General features: G+C 40.4%; 1 protein-coding gene across 1 annotated transcript in view; it reads right to left on the bottom strand.

The window, feature by feature from the left end:
* Positions 1-10489: 10489 nt before the first annotated feature.
* Positions 10490-18986, bottom strand: part of LOC308620965 (organic anion transporter 7) — a 49872-nt gene continuing 41375 nt past the window's right edge. Inside the window, exons 6-10 of the mRNA XM_081240906.1 lie at positions 18330-18445; positions 17446-17660; positions 15737-15845; positions 15067-15270; positions 10490-13391 (exon numbers count right to left, since the gene is read on the bottom strand). Of these exons, the coding sequence (XP_081097032.1) occupies positions 13331-13391; positions 15067-15270; positions 15737-15845; positions 17446-17660; positions 18330-18445 (705 nt within the window). The 3' untranslated portion in view covers positions 10490-13330. The remainder of the gene's footprint in view (positions 13392-15066; positions 15271-15736; positions 15846-17445; positions 17661-18329; positions 18446-18986) is intronic.

The following is an 18986-nucleotide window of genomic DNA, read 5'->3' as shown; positions in this document are numbered from 1 at the left end:
CTGACGTGGGGCTTGGACCCCTCACTCCTTGGGGAGGACCTCTACACTTGTGATAGTCCTCCCATTTGTGGGTCACTGACCTGGGGGTCTGGATCATGACAATATCGTGTCTCTGTCCCTCCTCCTGTCTCATTGTGGTTCCTTCTTTATGTCTTTAGTTGTGGAAAATCTTTTCTGCTAGTTCTCATAGATGGTTGTTCTATAAGTAGTAATTGTGGTGTGTCCATGGTCAGAGGTGAGATTTGGGTCTTTCTACTCCACCATATTGGTCACCTGCCAAATCATTGAATATTGAATTTAGGAATAGGAAAAGGGAAAAAATCAAATTGACTCCTAGATTTCTTTCTTCTGCATCAGAATGACATTCTCTAAATACCAGAAGGGCAGATTTATGCTTTCCTTCTACTATTTTCTTGGGGATGTCTAAGTAGGGTTTTCTAGTTGGTATTTGAAATATACGTTTAGACAAAATAGAGGGTCTAGGCTGTAGACATAGCAGGTACAGGTGCACACCAAGTCTCTATCAGTGTCAGGAGTACCAAAGAAGGTCATGTCAAAGGAGAAGAGAAGAGGGCTAAGGATAAGCTCTTGGAACTCTGATTTTAAGTAGAGCATTGAGAAGAGAGAGCCAGCAAAGTAGATATTAAGAGTGGCTAGACAAACTACAAGAGAAAAAGAAATGTATCTTGCCACTATCTCCTTCTGATATTCTACCTCTTGCTACCATTTGCTCCTCTTGTTTATCCTGTAAATGGTACTCCCCTTCACCCAGTTACCCAAGTCAAAGCCTTTACAATACCCTTTGACTCTCCTTTATACTCACTCAAGGCTCAGTCAGTTCCACATCCAGTGAATTCTACTTAATAAACATCTTTCCATCATCACAATAAGTCCAGAGAGAAAATTGTAGTGTTGGCTGACTTCATATGGTTCCAGCCAAAACTGAAGAAATGATATTCATGTTAATTTGGGCTGCTTCACTGCAGACCCATGAACACTTTAGTATTTGTCTTGGGTTGGTTTCCTGGAAAAGAAGTTCTGAGGCACAAATGTGCACACAGGAGGTTTATTACAGTGTACTCTTAGAATTACATTCCATAAGTATGTAATGGAAGCATGATTGTTGAGAGGTACATGTTGAATCATGATAGAAAATCCTTAAGCCATTTCACGGGCAGGTGTGGAGATGGAATGGCCCTTCAGAAGTGTCTGGAATTAAGCCATAGTGGGAACCTTTGTAACCCCACATTGACTAGTCAGTAGATACAGGCTGCCCCTCACTGGAGGGATGTAACCTTGGGAAATGTAGTTCCCTTTGACGGAGGGCAATTCTAAGGGAAGCTATGAGCCACCACTTGCCAAAACTCACAGCAATGAGGGATTAGTATTTTGGTCCTTAAAGGGAGATTTAGGTGGTACATCAAAGCTATCACAGTTTCCATCACAGTCCACAATTTGTGCCACACAGATCCACTTGACTTGTATGAATTCATCTCACCAGGGAACAGCTCCTCAGGCAAAACTTATAAGACAGAGTTAGAATGGTGATCTATACACAGATCCCATCATTGTAGCTGGTCTCAGTGTTGCAGATGTTACTCATCATCTCTCTCCTGCAAGATCCATTCTAGATATCTCTTGGTCTCCTGGTCTGGTCTGCACACCAGAAGGAATGACACAAATCCAACCCCTGAGGCATCAGAGGTCCTATTCACCATGGCTTTTTCAGGTCCTGGCAAATTCTCATGTCCCCTTATTGTCAAAATTATTCAGAATAGTACCAAGAGATGTCCCAATGGAACACTGATAGCAGAGAAAAATGATGTAAGGCACACTGAGAAGATCAGCTGTATTTCCTGCTGCTTATCAGGGTCTGTTAATCTAGTCAGATTGGTGACTCCCTTCTAGAAATCTGATGTGAATTAGGGTAGGCATAGCTTAATGTTTGAGGCTCTTCCTGTGTCTCCTGCTGGAAATGTTCCCATTCTGTATACCAGGATCTCTGTACTCAGAGACCCTTGATTTGCAGTGAGAGAAAGAACAAACTTCCCAAATGGGGCGCTGAGAGTTTGATAAGATTGAGCCATTTCAACTTCTACCATTTTGTTCTCAGGCTATTTAATTCTACCTATGGGGGAACAATGCACCATATACTGGTCATTGATTTAGAGTATATACTGCATCCTGAAAAAAGTTTCCCATTTTAGCAGAGTATCATCTCCTAACTGAAGTCTCAACTGCACTTTCACAAGGCTGCTCCATTGCTCTTGGGATTGGCATCTTCTGGGTAGTAGAGTGTGTGATAGAACCAGGGGATCCCATGGTCATGAATCAACTGCCATGCTCTTTTCCTTCCACATCTGTTGGTTCAACGAAATGTTATGAAGAATCCTGTTTGGTTGACCATACATTCTCAATGCCTTTGGATAGTTGAGGACTGGTTGAGGGCATGAAGACAAAAAAGAGAAATCTTTACCCAGAATATATGTTAATTTTATTCAAGATGACCTCTACCCCTTTGGAAATGAAAGGTATCTAATGTAATCAACTTGTCATCAAGGTGCTGGTTGGTCTCCTTGAGGAATTGTGCCATATTGGTGACACAGCGCATATCTCTATTGCTTGCAGTTTAGACATTTGGCAGCAGTGACAGCTCGTTCACAGGTAGTGGGTGGGATTCCATGCTATGGGACCTGTACCTAACCTCAATCCCTGCCTCCAATCAGGAGCCAATTTTGCTTACACTGGAGAGGCTGATGACAGACAATGGTGGGCATCAACTCTAAGTCATTTTGGTTATGTCACTGTTTAGTGCCTCATCTACCCTCTGTGGGCTCTAGTGGGTGATAAATATGATACAAAGACCTTCACAACTCATGCCACTCCCGTAGACGCCTCCACATGCCTCTTGCCCAGGTCTTCTATCCCCCTACTATCCAATCTTTCTGTGTTTAGGCCCAGACTAACAAGCTAAGCCATTTGAAAATCTCTTTAATCCATATATATCTGATGGCAGGCTACTTCTCTTTTTATACAAAGTAGATGACCAGGTGTCATGCCTGAATCTCTGCCCATTTAGAGAAGTTCCTGTAAGCACTGACATTCAAGGTCACCCAGAGTGGGCCAGGAGTTCAGAAAACAGTCAGTTTGTGACTTGTATGCATATGCTGAGTCATTCCACATGTGAACCTAGCTCAATTATTTTCTTCCGCTGTCTTCTAGTCATGACAGGTACCCAGGGGGGCTTGGTGTGAACTGAGATGAAGTGTAATAATAGTAGACGACAGGGACTCTGAACTACACTCTTGTGTAACTTATTTGTGTCCTCTGTCCCTGCCTGTGCTTGTCCCTTGCTTCAGAATTCTTGATCCTCAGAAACTGTGAGAGAAAACAAATGTTTCTTGTTTTAAGCTGCTAAATATTGGAGTGATTGTTTTGCAGCAGTAGATAACTTCACGTTTCTACCAACATTTATCTTTTTTCTTTTTGATAATAGCCATCCTAACAGGTGTGGCTTTGATTTGCATTTCCCTGATGATTAGTGATGTTGAGCACCTTTTCAAATCCTTATTAGCCATTTATATGTTTTCTTTGGAAAAATATCTATTCAGGTCCTTTGCACATTTTTTAATAGGATTTTTTCTTTTTTTGCTATGGTTTCATGAATTCCTCATTTTCAATATAGTTACTGTATTTTTCATCTCCGGAATTTCTGATTGGTTCCCTTTTACAATTTCTATCTCTTGTTCTTATCTTGTTCATATACAGTGTTCCTGATACCTTTTAGTTCTTCGTCCATGTTTTCCTTTAGCTCTTTCAGCGTATTTAAGGCAGTTGTTTTAAAGCCCTTGTCTATTATGTCTGAGGCCTATGTTTACAAAGGGATGTTTTCTGCTGCCATTTTCTTCCTTTGATTGCACCATATTTTTCTGTTTCTTTGTATACTTTGTTTGGTTGAAAATTGGGCATTTGAAGAAACAGCCACCTCTGCTAATCTTTGTACATGGCTTTCTGCTGTCCTTTCTGTCCTTCACTAGTTAGCAGAGTGCGCTTTGAGCCTTAAAATCAGCTCAAGGTGAAGCTTAAGGTCTTCTCTGGCCTTTTCTGAGAATGCATCCTGTGTGGGTCTTCATGTGGCTTTTACAATTCCTCTGTATACACTGCTGCTTTTGAATTTCTTAATTTTGCAAAAAAATCTCACTTCAGCTTCCCCTCGGGGCTTTCATGGTTTGTTGTATTCTCCACCAGTAATCTCTGACTGAGGCTTCTGTAGATCTGTGGTCCCACCCAGTTTTTATAACCATTGCCCCTTACTTTTAGTTTCTTTTTTTCAGCCTGAGATCTGAGTTATGCTCCTTTTCCTGCCCTGAGATCTTTGGTGAAACAGAGACCAGTACTTCAGGCAGCCCCCAAATCAGTTAGAACATTGCAAATAAGGTCGTATTTGCTCCTCCCAGTTTTGCAGAAGGGATTGGGAGCTGGGCTGCTACTTTCCCTGGATTATCACTGTGTTACACTGGGGAAGGGATGGAGTAAATGTGAGTAAACATTTCTTACCCTTTTGAATGTCCTTTTTCTTAACTGGTGTTCTCTTGGTTGCTGTAGTCCTTTGTTTGTTTTCCAGATCTCCTATAAAATTATTTCAGGCAGTCTCTTTTTTTTTTTTAATCAATGTTGCCATGAGGGAATGAGTGCTTTGCGTTTCCTCATTTGCCATCTTTCTCCTTATATTTTGAAGGTCTCTTATTAGGTGTGTAAATGTTTGTAATTGTTAGATGTTCATACTGCATTGAAACTTTTATTAATATATAATGTTCTCTTTTGTCTCTTGTGAACTTTTAGATTTCAAGTCTATTTTGTCTGATACTGGTATAGCCAACCCAGACCCATTTGCATGGAATATCTTTTTCCATCCTTTCACTTTCAACCTATTTTTCTTTGGCTCTACAGTGAGAACTATAAATATATCAACCCTTGCCTTTTTACCCTTGTGTCTTTCCCACATTCCTATAGTTTGCCATGTCTGTGCTTCTTTGTCTCCTGGAAGGCATTTTGCAGGTGAAAAGCAGAAGAAGCTTGTAAGACTGATTGACTTTGTTTTAAAAATCTGAAGTCCATGGGGATAACTAGAAGGTCTCTGGAAGAGGTAATGAAAGAAGGGGAAAGACATTGAGTGTTTGTTTGGGAAGGGTAGAAAAATGGGGGAGATTCTGTGGGTTATGGAGGAGAAGGACCCAGTAGCGCCCTGGGGAAACAACAGACCCATAACAGAGTGGCTGCATAAACTGTTGACGAGTAGGCCAGATTCCAGTGCCTGATGTGGTGGTGAATGGCAAGGTGGTAGCAACCAAGTGTGTACAGGGCCAGTATTAACAGATAACTGACAATCAGCTATCTTGTTCTTAACCTATCACTGTGGCATTGCATATGCCCATGGGATCTAGACAGTCCTGGTAGGGAAGGATTATAGAAATAATCTCCCAAACTAACTGACTTGTGATTGACTGCGAACCTGGAGGAAAAGAGAACTTAAAATTATGTTCACCCGTAGAAAATAAAGATGTGAGACCACACCTGTAGCTGTGTACTGAGATATATACTGTTACACCTGCTTTATGCCCATCTTTTTCATTTCATCTGTATACATAGATTGCTTACCACACTCCTTGGTAATTACTATGTGCTCAGTCAACAGCTGCTGGATTAATGAAAGTTTATTTTAAAGCTCTTGATAATGATGCCAAACTGTGTTTTTAGCACCCATCTAGCATGAATTATTTTATAATTCCACCATCGATTAATACATTTCCATTGAACTGCACTCTCACTAGTCTTGACAATAAACACACTTTAACTTTTGGTCTTTTGAAAATAAAAGTTGATATTTCATTTTAACTTGTAGGTCTTCAATTTCCAGTGGGTTTGTACAGTTTTTCATACATTTATTGCCCATGTGGCATTTTTTTCTCTTAAAAATGTTATGTTCTGGCTCTTACTCATTTTTCTATTGACTTATTTATCATCTTTTTTGGTAGATATTTATGAGAATTCTACATATTAAAATACACTTTGAAAATTTTTTACTTCATCATTTATGCTTTCACTTTTGAAACCTTATAATATTTTGAAATTTTACATATTCCTTGATTGAAACTTTGAATACAGAAACTTATAAAAAAGAAAATAACAGTCACTTAAAAGTCCACCATTAAAAGTGAATTGTTGGGACTTCCCTGGTGGTGCAGTTGATAAGAATCTGCCTGCCAATGCAGGGGACATGGGTTCGAGCCCTGGTCTGGGAATATCCACCATGCTGTGGAGCAACTAAGCCCGCAAGGCACAACTACTGAGCCCGCATGCCACAACTACGGAAGCCTGTGTGTCTAGAGCCCGTGCTCCACAACAAGAGAAGCCACTGCAATGAGAGGCCCATGCACCGCGATGAAGAATAAGATAATGAGACATTCACCCAGATTCAGACAGGCCAATTTGTTCAATTTGCAGCATCAAGCTACTAGGGACAATTATGTTTTCTCCTGCTCCTTGGACAATAACATATTCTCTTGTGTTTCTGGAAAATAATTCTGCCCCTGGGCAATAAAAACCACAGAATTAAAGCCCGAACACAAACTATGGTATATGCTCTTTAGGCTACTGGGCAGTTAAACAGGCCAACTGAAGATCCATACTGTAGGACTCTTATGTATCTGATGATTACCTTAGGGGGTACCCACAGAAGTGACTGATAATGTTCTCATGATGGATATTACCTATTGATAACAGGCCAGCAAATGGCAACAAAATTTTAAGATCCAGATTGAAGATCAGTGAACTCTCTCATTTATAGTGCACAATCTGGCTCCCTCCCGCCTATGCTGAGTGGACTGGTATTGATTCAATGACTTTGACGTAATCCCTATAGTCAAACTTTATCCGTTCAAGGAAAAGCAGAACTGGGGCAAAGTCTAAAGTTCATCAGTTCCTAACGAGCACCAGATACATTATGCACTGATGAAGGTGTATTGGGGAACTTATGGCAACAAAGGAATCTCTTCATATTTTTGGATACTGAGGAATAATTCACTGTGCTGCCAGGAGGTACTCATGTTACATTGGGAAATTACTTTAACTGGATATGGCAATAACTTTCAGATTGGACAAAGGACTGTTATAATTTTGTGGGTGGGAACTTTAGGGCTGATACACATCAAGTAGTGGTGATTGATACTGCTGAATGTATTGTGGGAATAAATATGTTATATATGTATAGTATTCTGGTTATTGTAAGGGTGTTCCCAATGGGGAAATGTTGTAATTCAAAGCAGATTAGTAAGATAAGTGTACACCAGGAACCATCTATCTTCCCCAGCATTGTCACGTAGTTCCTTTGTAATAGTAGAGGATAGCATTGTAGAGGGAAACTGGTTACTACAGTAATCATGGAGATAATGGAGGAAGAAGAGCTTAATAAAAATATCACATTATTAAATAGCTTTGTGTGATCAATCAAAAAAGTCCAATGAAGCTTGGTGCTCCACTGTGGACCCCTGAAATTTAGGGAGGCATTATCTCCCTTGCAACTGCAGTTGTGATATCATGAAGTCATGGAGTCATCATGGAGTCCATTGTGCAGACCGAGGGCACATGTTAAGCAGTGATGACATTGCTAATGCCTGTTAAGAGACAGTTTCTTATTGCCATTTGGGTTCTAGTGAGGTATGAGCCTTCCTGATCTGCCTCCCTCAGGAAGGAGCTGCCGAGTGTAAAAAATATACTTTAGCTGCAGACTAGCATCAGCTCTTCATCAGTGGGGTGTCCCACAACTCAGACTATAGTCTTCTGGTCCCTTTTTGTGACCTCCTTTGTGGTTTGTGGGACAAAGACTATGAAGAACTTGTATCCTTGGTTACTCTTCACTTTACTGTCTATGTAGATAAATAAAAATGGTTTGTTTTATCTGTACTATCTGAATTAGTTAAGGCCCTGATCTTTTGATGTGATCTTGATAGACTAAGGATGAGCTCTTGGAGTTGTGGTTTGAAAATGGAGCATGGAGGAAATATAACGAGCAAAAGAGACATTAGGAATAGCTAGAAAATCTATTTTAGATATTGTCTACTTCAGATATTCTTTTACTTATTATTGCTTGCTTCTCCTGATATCTCTGTAAATTTTACCCTCATCCATACAGTCATCCAAATAAAATGCCTGGTTTTCCCTTAACTCTTTTTCGGTACACGGGCCTCCCACTGCTGTGGCCTCTCCTGTTGCAGAGCACAGGCTCCGGACGCGCAGGCTCAGCAGCCATGGCTCACGGGCCCAGCCGCTCCACAGCATGTGGGATCTTCCTGGACCGGGGCACGAACTCGTGTCCCCTGCATCGGCAGGCGGACTCTCAACCACTGCGCCCCCAGGGAAGCCCTTCCCTTAACTCTTTATTGTCATTCACTCAAAATTCAATGTCAAATTTGGTCAATTCTATCTACTAAATCTACTTCTATCATCATAATGAAATCAGAATGAAAATCATAACATTTCCTGACCTAATACAATTTTAGCCCACAATGAAGAAACAGTATTCATGGTCTCTTGGTGTGCAGTAAAGACTTTAACTCAATGGCTTAGGATGTTCAAAACCTGCTCTATCTGAGGAAAGGACTGGCCTTTTTCTCTCTCCTGGGGGACAACCTATAAGTCTTTTGAATATTTGATTTGATAAGGGTTTATTTGTATATTTGGGACTTGAGCTATGACAGATAGTTGAGCTATGAATCTGATTTATGGTGAATGAGTGCTTTTGTTAACCTGGGGCCATGGGTCATTTTATATCAGTCTGACCTCTTGGGGGACTAGAACTGAGTAGTTAAGGGCGGTCACTTGGGGCTGTCCAACTTACAAGACAGACACCCAATAAAAACCCTGGACACCTAGGCTTGGGTGAGTTTCTGTAGCTGGAATTTCTTCATACATCTTGTCATATACCACACACGTGTTGCTGGTAGAATTAAGCAGTGTATGTAACTCCAAACAGGAAAGGACAACAGGAAGCTTGTGCTTGATTTCTTCTGGATTCCACCTAAGGCATTTTTCCTTTTCTGATTTTAATTTTTCTTTTCACTGTAATAAACCATAAGCATACTATAACAGCTTTTCAGAATTCTGTTACTCCTTCCAGTCAATCATGAAACTCAAATGTGTTCTTGGGGAGCCCCAACACTCTTGGGATACTTCAGTGAAGGTAAATCAACAGATTAGTCTTTGTTTTGCGTCTGGTGTTTTGGGATAAAAAACCCTCTTAGCCATTAATTTTCATGCAGGAGGTTTATTAGAACTACAATCTATAAGTTTGTGAGGAAGGCATGACTGGTTACAGCTAAATGTTGAACCAGTATTGTTGCAACAGAGTGCCCAGGCAATCTATGGGAGGAGGTAGAGATGGAAGAGCCCTTTAGAAATGTCTGGTATCAAGTCACAGAATGAGCCAAGTTAATGCCACAAGGACGAGTTATTGTGTATGGGCAGTCCCTCAGGAGTGTAACATTGAAGGATGTACATCACTTTGACCAAGGACCAGTCCAAGGAATAGTTGTGTGCATTAAGTCATACTCTTGTTGTAGCCCATCTATCTTGCCCATAGGGATGGTATGCTTTATTTATCATTGCCATAGGTTGTCTAAAATGGAACAATATCTGCTATATCTAGGAAGTGAAACACATAGATAAATGACAAAAAGCAGCTCTTTAGTTGAGATATCCTTGTATAAGAGTTTTCAGCTCCTATAGAACATGCTATACAGACAATGGCTTATGGTGACTAAGCCACTTAGTCTCTGTCTTGTGATCAACAGCAGCTTATGGACTCTGGAGAAAATAGATTCTGGGAAACTGGGATCAACCAATGTATCTTTGAGTTTTCTGAAAAGAAAGATGATAGGATGGTAAAAAACAAAAACAAACAAACCCCAGCTTTACTAAATTGCATGAGTGCAATTGCAGGTCTCTAGTTTTCACACATTTCCTTTTCTCAGGTTCACTACAAGACTATATTCCACTCAGTGATGTCATAATAACTTTGAGAATAATAAAGGGTAATAACTTAGGGAGGGTACCAATGGAAGCCTCTTTCAGCAGAGATTTTCATGCCTTGTCATTACATAAATCACCTGCTGTCCTACTAATAGCTGCACTTGCTTTATGTACTACCCTTCTTTAGGAACCATTGACTAGATTCCATGATACTATTTCTGAATAATTAATAGAATTAGATTTTATATAATGATTGTCAAAAATTATATACAGCCTCATGGTTCAAAAGGGTATGGTTGACAAGGCCTCTGTTAGTGGGTAGTCTGTGTCTATGTCCAGGAAGAAGCTCTAATATTATAATTAGGAAGCAAGTTTTGCCATATAACATTTCCTCACTTGATTTTAAATGTCATTAGTTATCTGAATTCGGTTTTTCCTTTTATAAAAATCCTTTTAAGAAATACTACAAAATACAGAGTAAACAAAACATGTTCACTGATTATCCTGTTGCAGAACAATGGCAGATTGGATGTTTTTGAAGAATGACCCTGCAACTCTGTGTCACACTGAAAGGAAAATTCCCCAACCCTCTCACCACAATTTTCTATACTTGTGCTTACTATACTTCTCCACCAAAATATACCTCACTCTACTCTCTGTATCACAGAGCATCTGCTGGGCCACAACTGCTGGTGTAACGTCAAAGACCCATGAGGACCTGTGGGACTTTATCTGCCATGCAGCATCAGATTTTATGGACTGGCAGCTAGCCTTTGGGGTGAGGCACAATAGATGCTGTCTAGTCTTTCTCATGATGGGATATCAAACATTTCATTAGGAAGAAGATCAGATAAACCAATGACATTCATTATTGATAATTCCTTGGTATCTCCTTTCTCTCATTCCCACTTTCTGCAAGTGGGAATTTCTGTGCTTCTTGATCTCTTGGAAGTCATTTGGCAGGGAAAAGGCAAAAGAAGATGTAAGACTGCGGCTTCCCTGGTGGTGCAGTGGTTAAGAATCCACCTGCCAATGCAGGGGACACAGGTTCAAGCCCTGGTCTGGGAAGATCCCACATACCGTGGAACAACTAATCCCACAAGCCACAACTACTGAAGCCCGCGCACCTAGAGCCTGAGCTCCGCAATAAGAGAAGCCACCGCAATAAGAAGTGTGTACACCAAACAAAGAGGAGCCCCCACTCGCTGCAGCTAGAGAAAGCCCTTTCACAGCAATGAAGACCCAACGCAGCCAAAAATAAAAAAATAAAAATAAAAAAATAAATTTATTTTAAAAAGAACTGAAATAAAAAAAAGAAGACTGTAAGACTGATTGACTTGATTGTGTTTCAAAAACTAAAGCCCATGGGATAACTAGAAGGTATGTGTGGAAGAGCTAATAAGAGAAAGAAGTTGAGTGTCTAGGAAGTCTGAGGATGGAGGAGTGCTTCTAGGTTCTGGGGGAGCAGGAACCCAGTCCTGAGCCCTGGCAACACTCTATGGAAACAGAAGACCCTTTCCACTGTGGCTGTAAAAGGAGCTGAGCTATCAGATGAGAAGCCCCAGATTCCAACATTTCATTGTGGTGTGAATGGCAGAATTGCTGCACTTGAGTATCCACTGGTCCAGTAGTAATCTCTTTGAACAGGTAACTGATAACCAGTGCAGCTCCTGCTTGTAACCGTATATACTCCTGGAATCTGGATAGCTCTGGTGTGGAAGACTTGTGGAAATAATTTCCCAAAGTAACTGATTTGCAATTTTCTACCAGCTTGGAGGGAATGAGGACTTTAAAATAAATTTTCTTTGCCCATAGAAAATAAAAATGTGATGCCACACCAGTACACATAGACTAATATCTGCTCTATCTGTTTTTATAAAAATTTTTTCATTTCCTCTTTGTATCCAAGGTTCCTATCATACTGCTTGGTAACTATTATATGCTGAATAAATGGTTGCTGAATCAATGAAAGATTTTTAAAGCTCTTTATAATGACACCATTCTGTTTTACGCAGTTGTATGGCATACGTTATTTTATAACTCCACCATCAATTAACAAGTTTCCATTTACATTCTTCGGAAAATAAAAGTTGGTATTTTACTTAGCTTGTATGTCTTTAAATTCCAGTGGTTTTGTACAGTTTTTCATAAATTTATTAGTCATAGGATATTTTTCTTTTGAAAATTATATGCTCTTGCCTTTTGACCATCTAATATTGAATTATGCATTCTTTTCATGAATATTTATTAGAATCCTACATATTAATATATAATCATTTTGAAAATTGTTAATTTGTCTTTTGCAGTTTATTTTTGATAGTATCTTATAATATTTTAGAATGTTGCATTATCCTTTTAAAACTTAGAGTACAGAAACTTACAAAGAAGAAAGTAAAATCTCATAAAGGTACACCACTAAAATTTAACAGCTTTTATCATTTTGGTGAATATTTTTTCTAGACTTCTCCCATAAGTTTTTAGAGTTTTGTCCAATAGAGGTTTTAAATGAGTATTTAGTCAAATCTACCTATATTTAAGTCGTTGGCATTTGCTTTACTTATCAGAACATTTTCTTAATCCCAAGATTTTGTACCCACGTTTTCTATTAATAACATGGCTTAATTGTTCTATTTGTCATTTTAACCATATGGAATATATATTTTTTTGGTTTAGAGAATGAAATCAAATTATTAGTCATTTATTTCTAAAGTTAGTTAATGATATTTATTACATAATCATTTTTTTCTACCAGTGATTTATGATGCCCAAATTATCAAATTTTAAGTGTTCTACACACCACCATCTCATTCTGGACTTCTTTTGATTTGTAAATGCATCTGCATTTCATTTCAGCGTATGCTGCCCCAAATACTTGCACCACCTTCCCTCCATAAACTTCATTTTTCTGGATCTTGTCTATAATTAATTTGTAGATATATTTGGAACTTTTTCAAATTGTCCCCAAAGTAATTATTACATCAATTACTCAGTCATTAATTACAGCCAAATCAATGTTTTAAATACTATTCTATCTTTCTTTCCAGAAACATGCTAGGGTTCTACAATTATACACATATTTTATTATGATCCCTTTAAAAGTATTATGACTTTCCTCAAACTTCTTATTATGATTAGTCATAGGCATTTTATATATAGTTATTTAGAACTGCAATTGTAAATGGGGTCCATTTTTCCTTTATATCTTTTTATTTATTTGTTTTCCAAATTTTGCCAATATCTGGGAATGATCCTAATTTTTCTTGTTTATCTTGCTCTTTGATTAGCAGTTAGTTCCTGAAATCCTTTAAAACTGTGTCACTTTCATGGAAGTATCTTCCTGCTTTGCTTTTCTTGAGCCTTTTCTCCTAGGACAAATACAATGAAAACAACAAACAAACAACATTTAAAAAACATGGAAAAACATCTATGTCTTGTATTCTTTAGAGCAAGCTGATTCTTGGTCCACGAGTTTTGATAAAAACCATGACACCTGGGCTTCCGTGGTGGTGCAGTGGTTGAGAGCCCGCCTGCCGATGCAGGGCACACGGGTTCGTGCCCCGGTCCGGGAGGATCCCACATGCCGCGGAGCAGCTAAGCCTGTGAGCCATGGCTGCTGAGCCTGCGCGTCCGGAGCCTGTGCTCCGCAACGGGAGAGGCCACAACAGTGAGAGGCCCGCGTACCGCAAAAACAAAAAAACAAAAAACAAAAAAACAACCATGACACCTGCCTTGAGAATTTGAGTAACTTTTTTTTTTTTTTTTTTTTTTTTAAATTTATTTATTTATTTATTTTTGGCTGTGTTGGGTCTTCGTTTCTGTGCGAGGGCTTTCTCTAGTTGTGGCAAGCGGGGGCCACTCTTCATCGCGGTGCGTGGGCCTCTCACTGTCACGGCCTCTCTTGTTGCAGAACACAGGCTCCAGACGCGCAGGCTCAGTAATTGTGGCTCACGGGCCTAGTTGCTCCGCGGCATGTGGGATCTTCCCAGACCAGGGCTCGAACCCATGTCCCCTGCATTGGCAGGCAGATTCTCAACCACTGCACCACCAGGGAAGCCCTTGAGTAACTTTTGTGAAGAAAAAAGCCAAGCTCCCAGGGCAGAATCTAGAGAGGCAGCTTTGATAGTTTCAGCGCTCACCCTTGGACACCATGGTATAGGCTAACGGGGTCTTTGGAAGAGGCAAGGGAAGTATATAAAAGTTTTTAAACCCTTTCAAATTCTTGATCACTTAAAAATACCAATAACTACCACCCTTTTCCTCTCTTTTCTTTTTTTTTTCTTTTTTTTGCGGTACGCGGACCTCTCACCGCCGCGGCCCCCCAACGCCGCGGAGCACAGGCTCCGGACGCGCAGGCCCAGTGGCCACGGCTCCCGGGCCCAGCCGCTCCGCGGCATGCGGGACCCCCCAGTACCGGGGCACGAACCCGCGTCCCCTGCACCGGCAGGCGGACTCCCAACCACTGCGCCACCAGGGAAGCCCCCTCTCTTTTCTTAACACTTTAATTCCCAGTGAAAACCAGATGGTCTGAATCTTACAGGCAGCACAATAGGACTCCTTCCCCTGAGATATATTGTCATCTGTGGAAGGGGCTCTTGTCCTCTCACTGATCTCCCTCAGATCTTCAGCGACCAGGGCAGGTCACAGACCTACAGACACCAGCAATCTCAAGAGGTTACTGCCCTCACTGGGCTGAGGACTGCCAGGATCGGAGGGATGAGAATCTGGTGTTTGGATCTGTGCATGTTTGTGAAACACTTTCAAGGGTATGTATGTCACACTAGGGCATTGATTTTGGCTTCTTCATCACTAAACCTACTGGTGCCTACTCGTGTTGGTCTGTGTGATCTAGGGAGGCTTGGGGGAGTCTGAGGTCACTGTGAGGAGGGATGAGGCTGTAGCTAAACCAAAGGCACTGACCACCTGGAGTAGTCTAGGTGTAAGCCTTCTCCTGGGGACAATGACCCTGCATGGTGCCTTGCCCTCCTCAGCACGAACCTATATCACACAGCAACCCTAAGGGAGAGCCAGCGGTTTACTCACTCCTTTTCCACATCCTGGATGGAGTCAGGCAGAGGCTTATTCCTGGTTTCAGGAAGGAGTGGAACAACAAGGCCAGCGACGATAGAGCAGACTCCATAGATGATCCAGGGTAGGTGGGGAGAATATACCGTTAGGATCATCAAGAGGGGAGCCAGGGCTGCCCCAATATTAGATGCAATTCCCATGAATCCCGAGGCTGTTACCCTTGGAGTGCAAACAACAATACAAAAATAATCTGGTATAAATCCATACAAGTAATTTGTGATTTATTATTTTGCTTTGATTATGGGAGACACCTCAGCAATATTTAGATACATGAAGGCTGATGACGTACTCTTACACTTAAAATATGCTCTTATTTGCTCACAAATTTTTCAAGTGCACAAGTGCATTAAGACATGTTTTCATTATTTACAAAATACTCTTACCAACAGCACCTACCCTTTAATCATTCAGCAGATTATGGGAGATGATACATTAAAGGGCTTAACCCATGCCTGACAAAAGTGAGATTTTAACAAAAATTTTGGCTATAATTTTTGTTATTATTAATACTATTATAATCAATGCTTTTGATAATGAATCAGATTAGTTTTCTTTCCACTATAAGTCTTGATTAGCTGGGAAAGGTCTGTTTTGACGCTGATAGAGCTTCCATGAGATTGTGTACCTGATAACGGTGGGGACTAGTTCATTTCCATGGGCAAAAGAACACATGAGAGCCATAGAAGAAACTGCTATTCCCAAAGTTGACAAAGCCACACGCAAGGTCTGTATTTCTGGGGAAGAAGACAAGTGAGACTCAGGCAATCGGAGCTGAAGAAATCACCATCCACCAAATTATAACTGAAAAAGACACAGTTGCGGGACATCCCTGGTGGTCCAGTGGCTAAGACTCCACGATCCCAATGCAGGGGTCCTGGGTTCGATCCCTGGTCAGGGAACTAGATCCCACATGCCGCAACTGAAGATCCCGCACACGGCAATGAAGGTCCCACGTGCTGCAACTAAGACGCGGTGCAGCCAAATAATTAAGTAAATAAATAAATATTTAAAAAAAAAGAAAAAAGAAAAAGACAGTTGGAGACATTTGCATGTGTTAAATACCTGGTAGAGAAAGCGCACAGGGGCAGAGAATGTGCACAGCCTAATAGCTGAGAAATGTGACATCTGTATATTACAACTTAAGTAAGAAATTAAAAACCTGAGTTATTGCATCAACTCTTCCTACATATCAGAGATTTCAGAAATTTGCCAAAGATGGAGAGGGGAACAAAAGCCCAGCAAGAGTTTGCTTTCATTTACTCTGACCAGTGTCTCCTCTGCCTTTCATGTATAACATAGGACTATCATATGAGCAATTACTGATGGACGTCAGACTCATCAATATCCTCCAGGAGTTCAAAACCTGGGTGTTTACACAATATTGACATGGGGCTAGGAATTCAGTAGAGAGTAATAAAAGAATGGGGCTCATATTAATGGATAAGCTGGAGAAGTGCTTGATCTAGAATAATATTTGAAGATTCAAGAATAAGGATCTGTTTTAGGGAAAATATAGTTAGACTTTGGAAACCTCTGAAAGGAAGTTTCAGAAAGTCAGTTTTTTATTCAATTAAAAAAATCACGAAAGTGTTACAATATGGGAGTGGGCTCTGTTGTAAGGCAGCAAATTTGCGTTGATGCTGATATTCAAGATGGGATCCTGTAAAGTGCGTCACTGCACTGGGAGTTAGCTGAAGCATGGTGACCACATGGGTTCCCCTATTGATTACATATGGTCATTTAATTTTGTAAAATTGATTTTAAGAGAGGCTGTTAACAGCTTAATGCCTTTTTCCTACTCTCTGTACCTTCTATGCTTGAAGACAAAGGATTAAAAATACCTTAGAGTCAAGATGACACCCTGGGACCAGGGTTGCCGTTATGGCAACCTAATTCCAGACACAAGAGTGGATACATAGAACCAGGGAGTAAATTTTCACTGAAACTGTAGAGAGACCAGACAGAGGAAGTGACAGTTGTGTCCTCACATGAGATACAATTATATGTAGTGACATAATACTGTCATTTACAGTTACAAGGGTGATTGGCCAAAGAGAAAGTGATCAATTGCTTTCCCAGAGGAACTGTCAGGAATAAATGGCACCAATTACCAAGAACTTCTCAGATATGATGAAGACAACCATATGTCTGAACTGACTTTTACTGACCTTTGACTATTTCTCAGCCACTTAATGACAGAATCTATCCTAAATCCTCAGATTGGTTTTGGAAAATCCTTAAAACCCTAGTCTTCACTTCCTTCTGCCTTCAGATTCTGTCTTCAAATCTCTGAGGTAAGACATTTTCTTATTTCAACCTGTGCTCTCTTCTCACCTTGAGGCGAAAATGTGATGGCCAGAATGGAGACTCCAAGGAGAAACATGAAAAGCGTCTGGCTTACTTGACGGCCCAGGTGATTCAGTGCCAAAAATGCAACATAATTGGCTGGGAGGTTGACTGCACCAAAAAGAACCTGGAACAGGAAAACATTGCTCCCCATGTACTGGAGGTGGAGAATCAGGCCAAAAAAGGACATGAAGTTTGCAAATCTGTGGTGAACAAAAACAAAAGACACTTATCATAAGATTTAGAGCCTTTGTCTTACAAATGATGATAATAAATATTAGCCAGGCAGCCAGTGGTTGGTTTTAAAGTATAAAAACATGGTATATTTTATAGAATAATTCCTCGCAAGGCGATGATTTTAAAATTCTAAAATTGGAGCTCCTAATTATTGTTAAGCTTTGGGGGAGAGTTTGGAGTGTTTTTTGTGGAGGATGCATGATGGAGCCTTCTAGTGTTTTAGAGTTTTTTTCTATATCTTTATCTGGGTGATGGCTGCATATTTACATATGGAAATATTCATTGAGCTGTATATTTTTGTGCACTTTACTGCTTGTAATTTTACCTCCATTAAAATGGAAACGAACAAGTGAAGAAAGTTAAAGCCAATGTCTGTACCATGACTGAAGTTCTCAGTCTCAGTTTCCAGTGATGAGATTGGTAGGGTGAAATGATAAACAAAACTCTCCATTGTATAAATAGCTCTGGGTCAGTATTTTCATAACCCGTTGACTACTCTAAACACAGTAATTATCATTATGGCTTCCTCTGTATTTTATCTCAAATCTGTTCCCACAACATGTTGTATCCTTTGGTATGGGATAGATTCATGTCTCCACTATTTTAACGTCCCTCATGCACTCTGAGAAGCCCACCTCACAAAGGACAGGAGACAGATGTTCTTACGCAGGCTGGGTGTGCGGAACAAGTCAAACACAGAAGGTTTGGTCTGTGCGGCCTCCAGCTCTTCCTGCAGGATGGATCTCACAACCTACAACAACAACAACAACAGACTGTTCAGTTGTCACACAACGGGAAGCACTGTGAGGCCCTCAACAGATGACAAGATAGATGATGTCCCTTTCTGTCTACTGGAAAATATAGCCACTGAGGACATAATGACAGGAGTAAAAGTGGTATGACTAGAGAATTACCGAGTTAAAGAGGACTGAAGGAAATGACGTAGCAACAAAAATATTCAAACACAAGATTTGAGAGGACTTCAGGGCATCAGAAAGGGAGTGTACCTTAGATACTCAGATTAGAAAGGGAATCAAATGCAGAGTTGCTTGGATTACGTTCCAAAGCTCCATTTGTGCCAGATGGGCATGAAAGACCTGAGAACTAAGCTTGGTTATCAGCTGGCTGTCCTTTGCAGAGAAACTGTTTATCTCAGGAAAAAGAACATTTCCTGAGAATCTTTATTTTGGTTCTTTTCTCAGTCACTTTGGGGGAAATCCTGGCATGTTGTGCCTCCATGAATGAGATGCCTAGAATTAAAACTGAGGATGAAATTAGGAGAGATCTTGGTA

This window comes from Mesoplodon bidens (genome assembly GCF_964165515.1).
Source record: "Mesoplodon bidens genome assembly, chromosome: 7".
Taxonomy (NCBI): Eukaryota; Metazoa; Chordata; class Mammalia; order Artiodactyla; family Ziphiidae; genus Mesoplodon; species Mesoplodon bidens.
The sequence above is the reverse complement of the archived record's forward strand: the minus strand, read 5'-3'. Positions and strand labels throughout refer to the sequence as shown.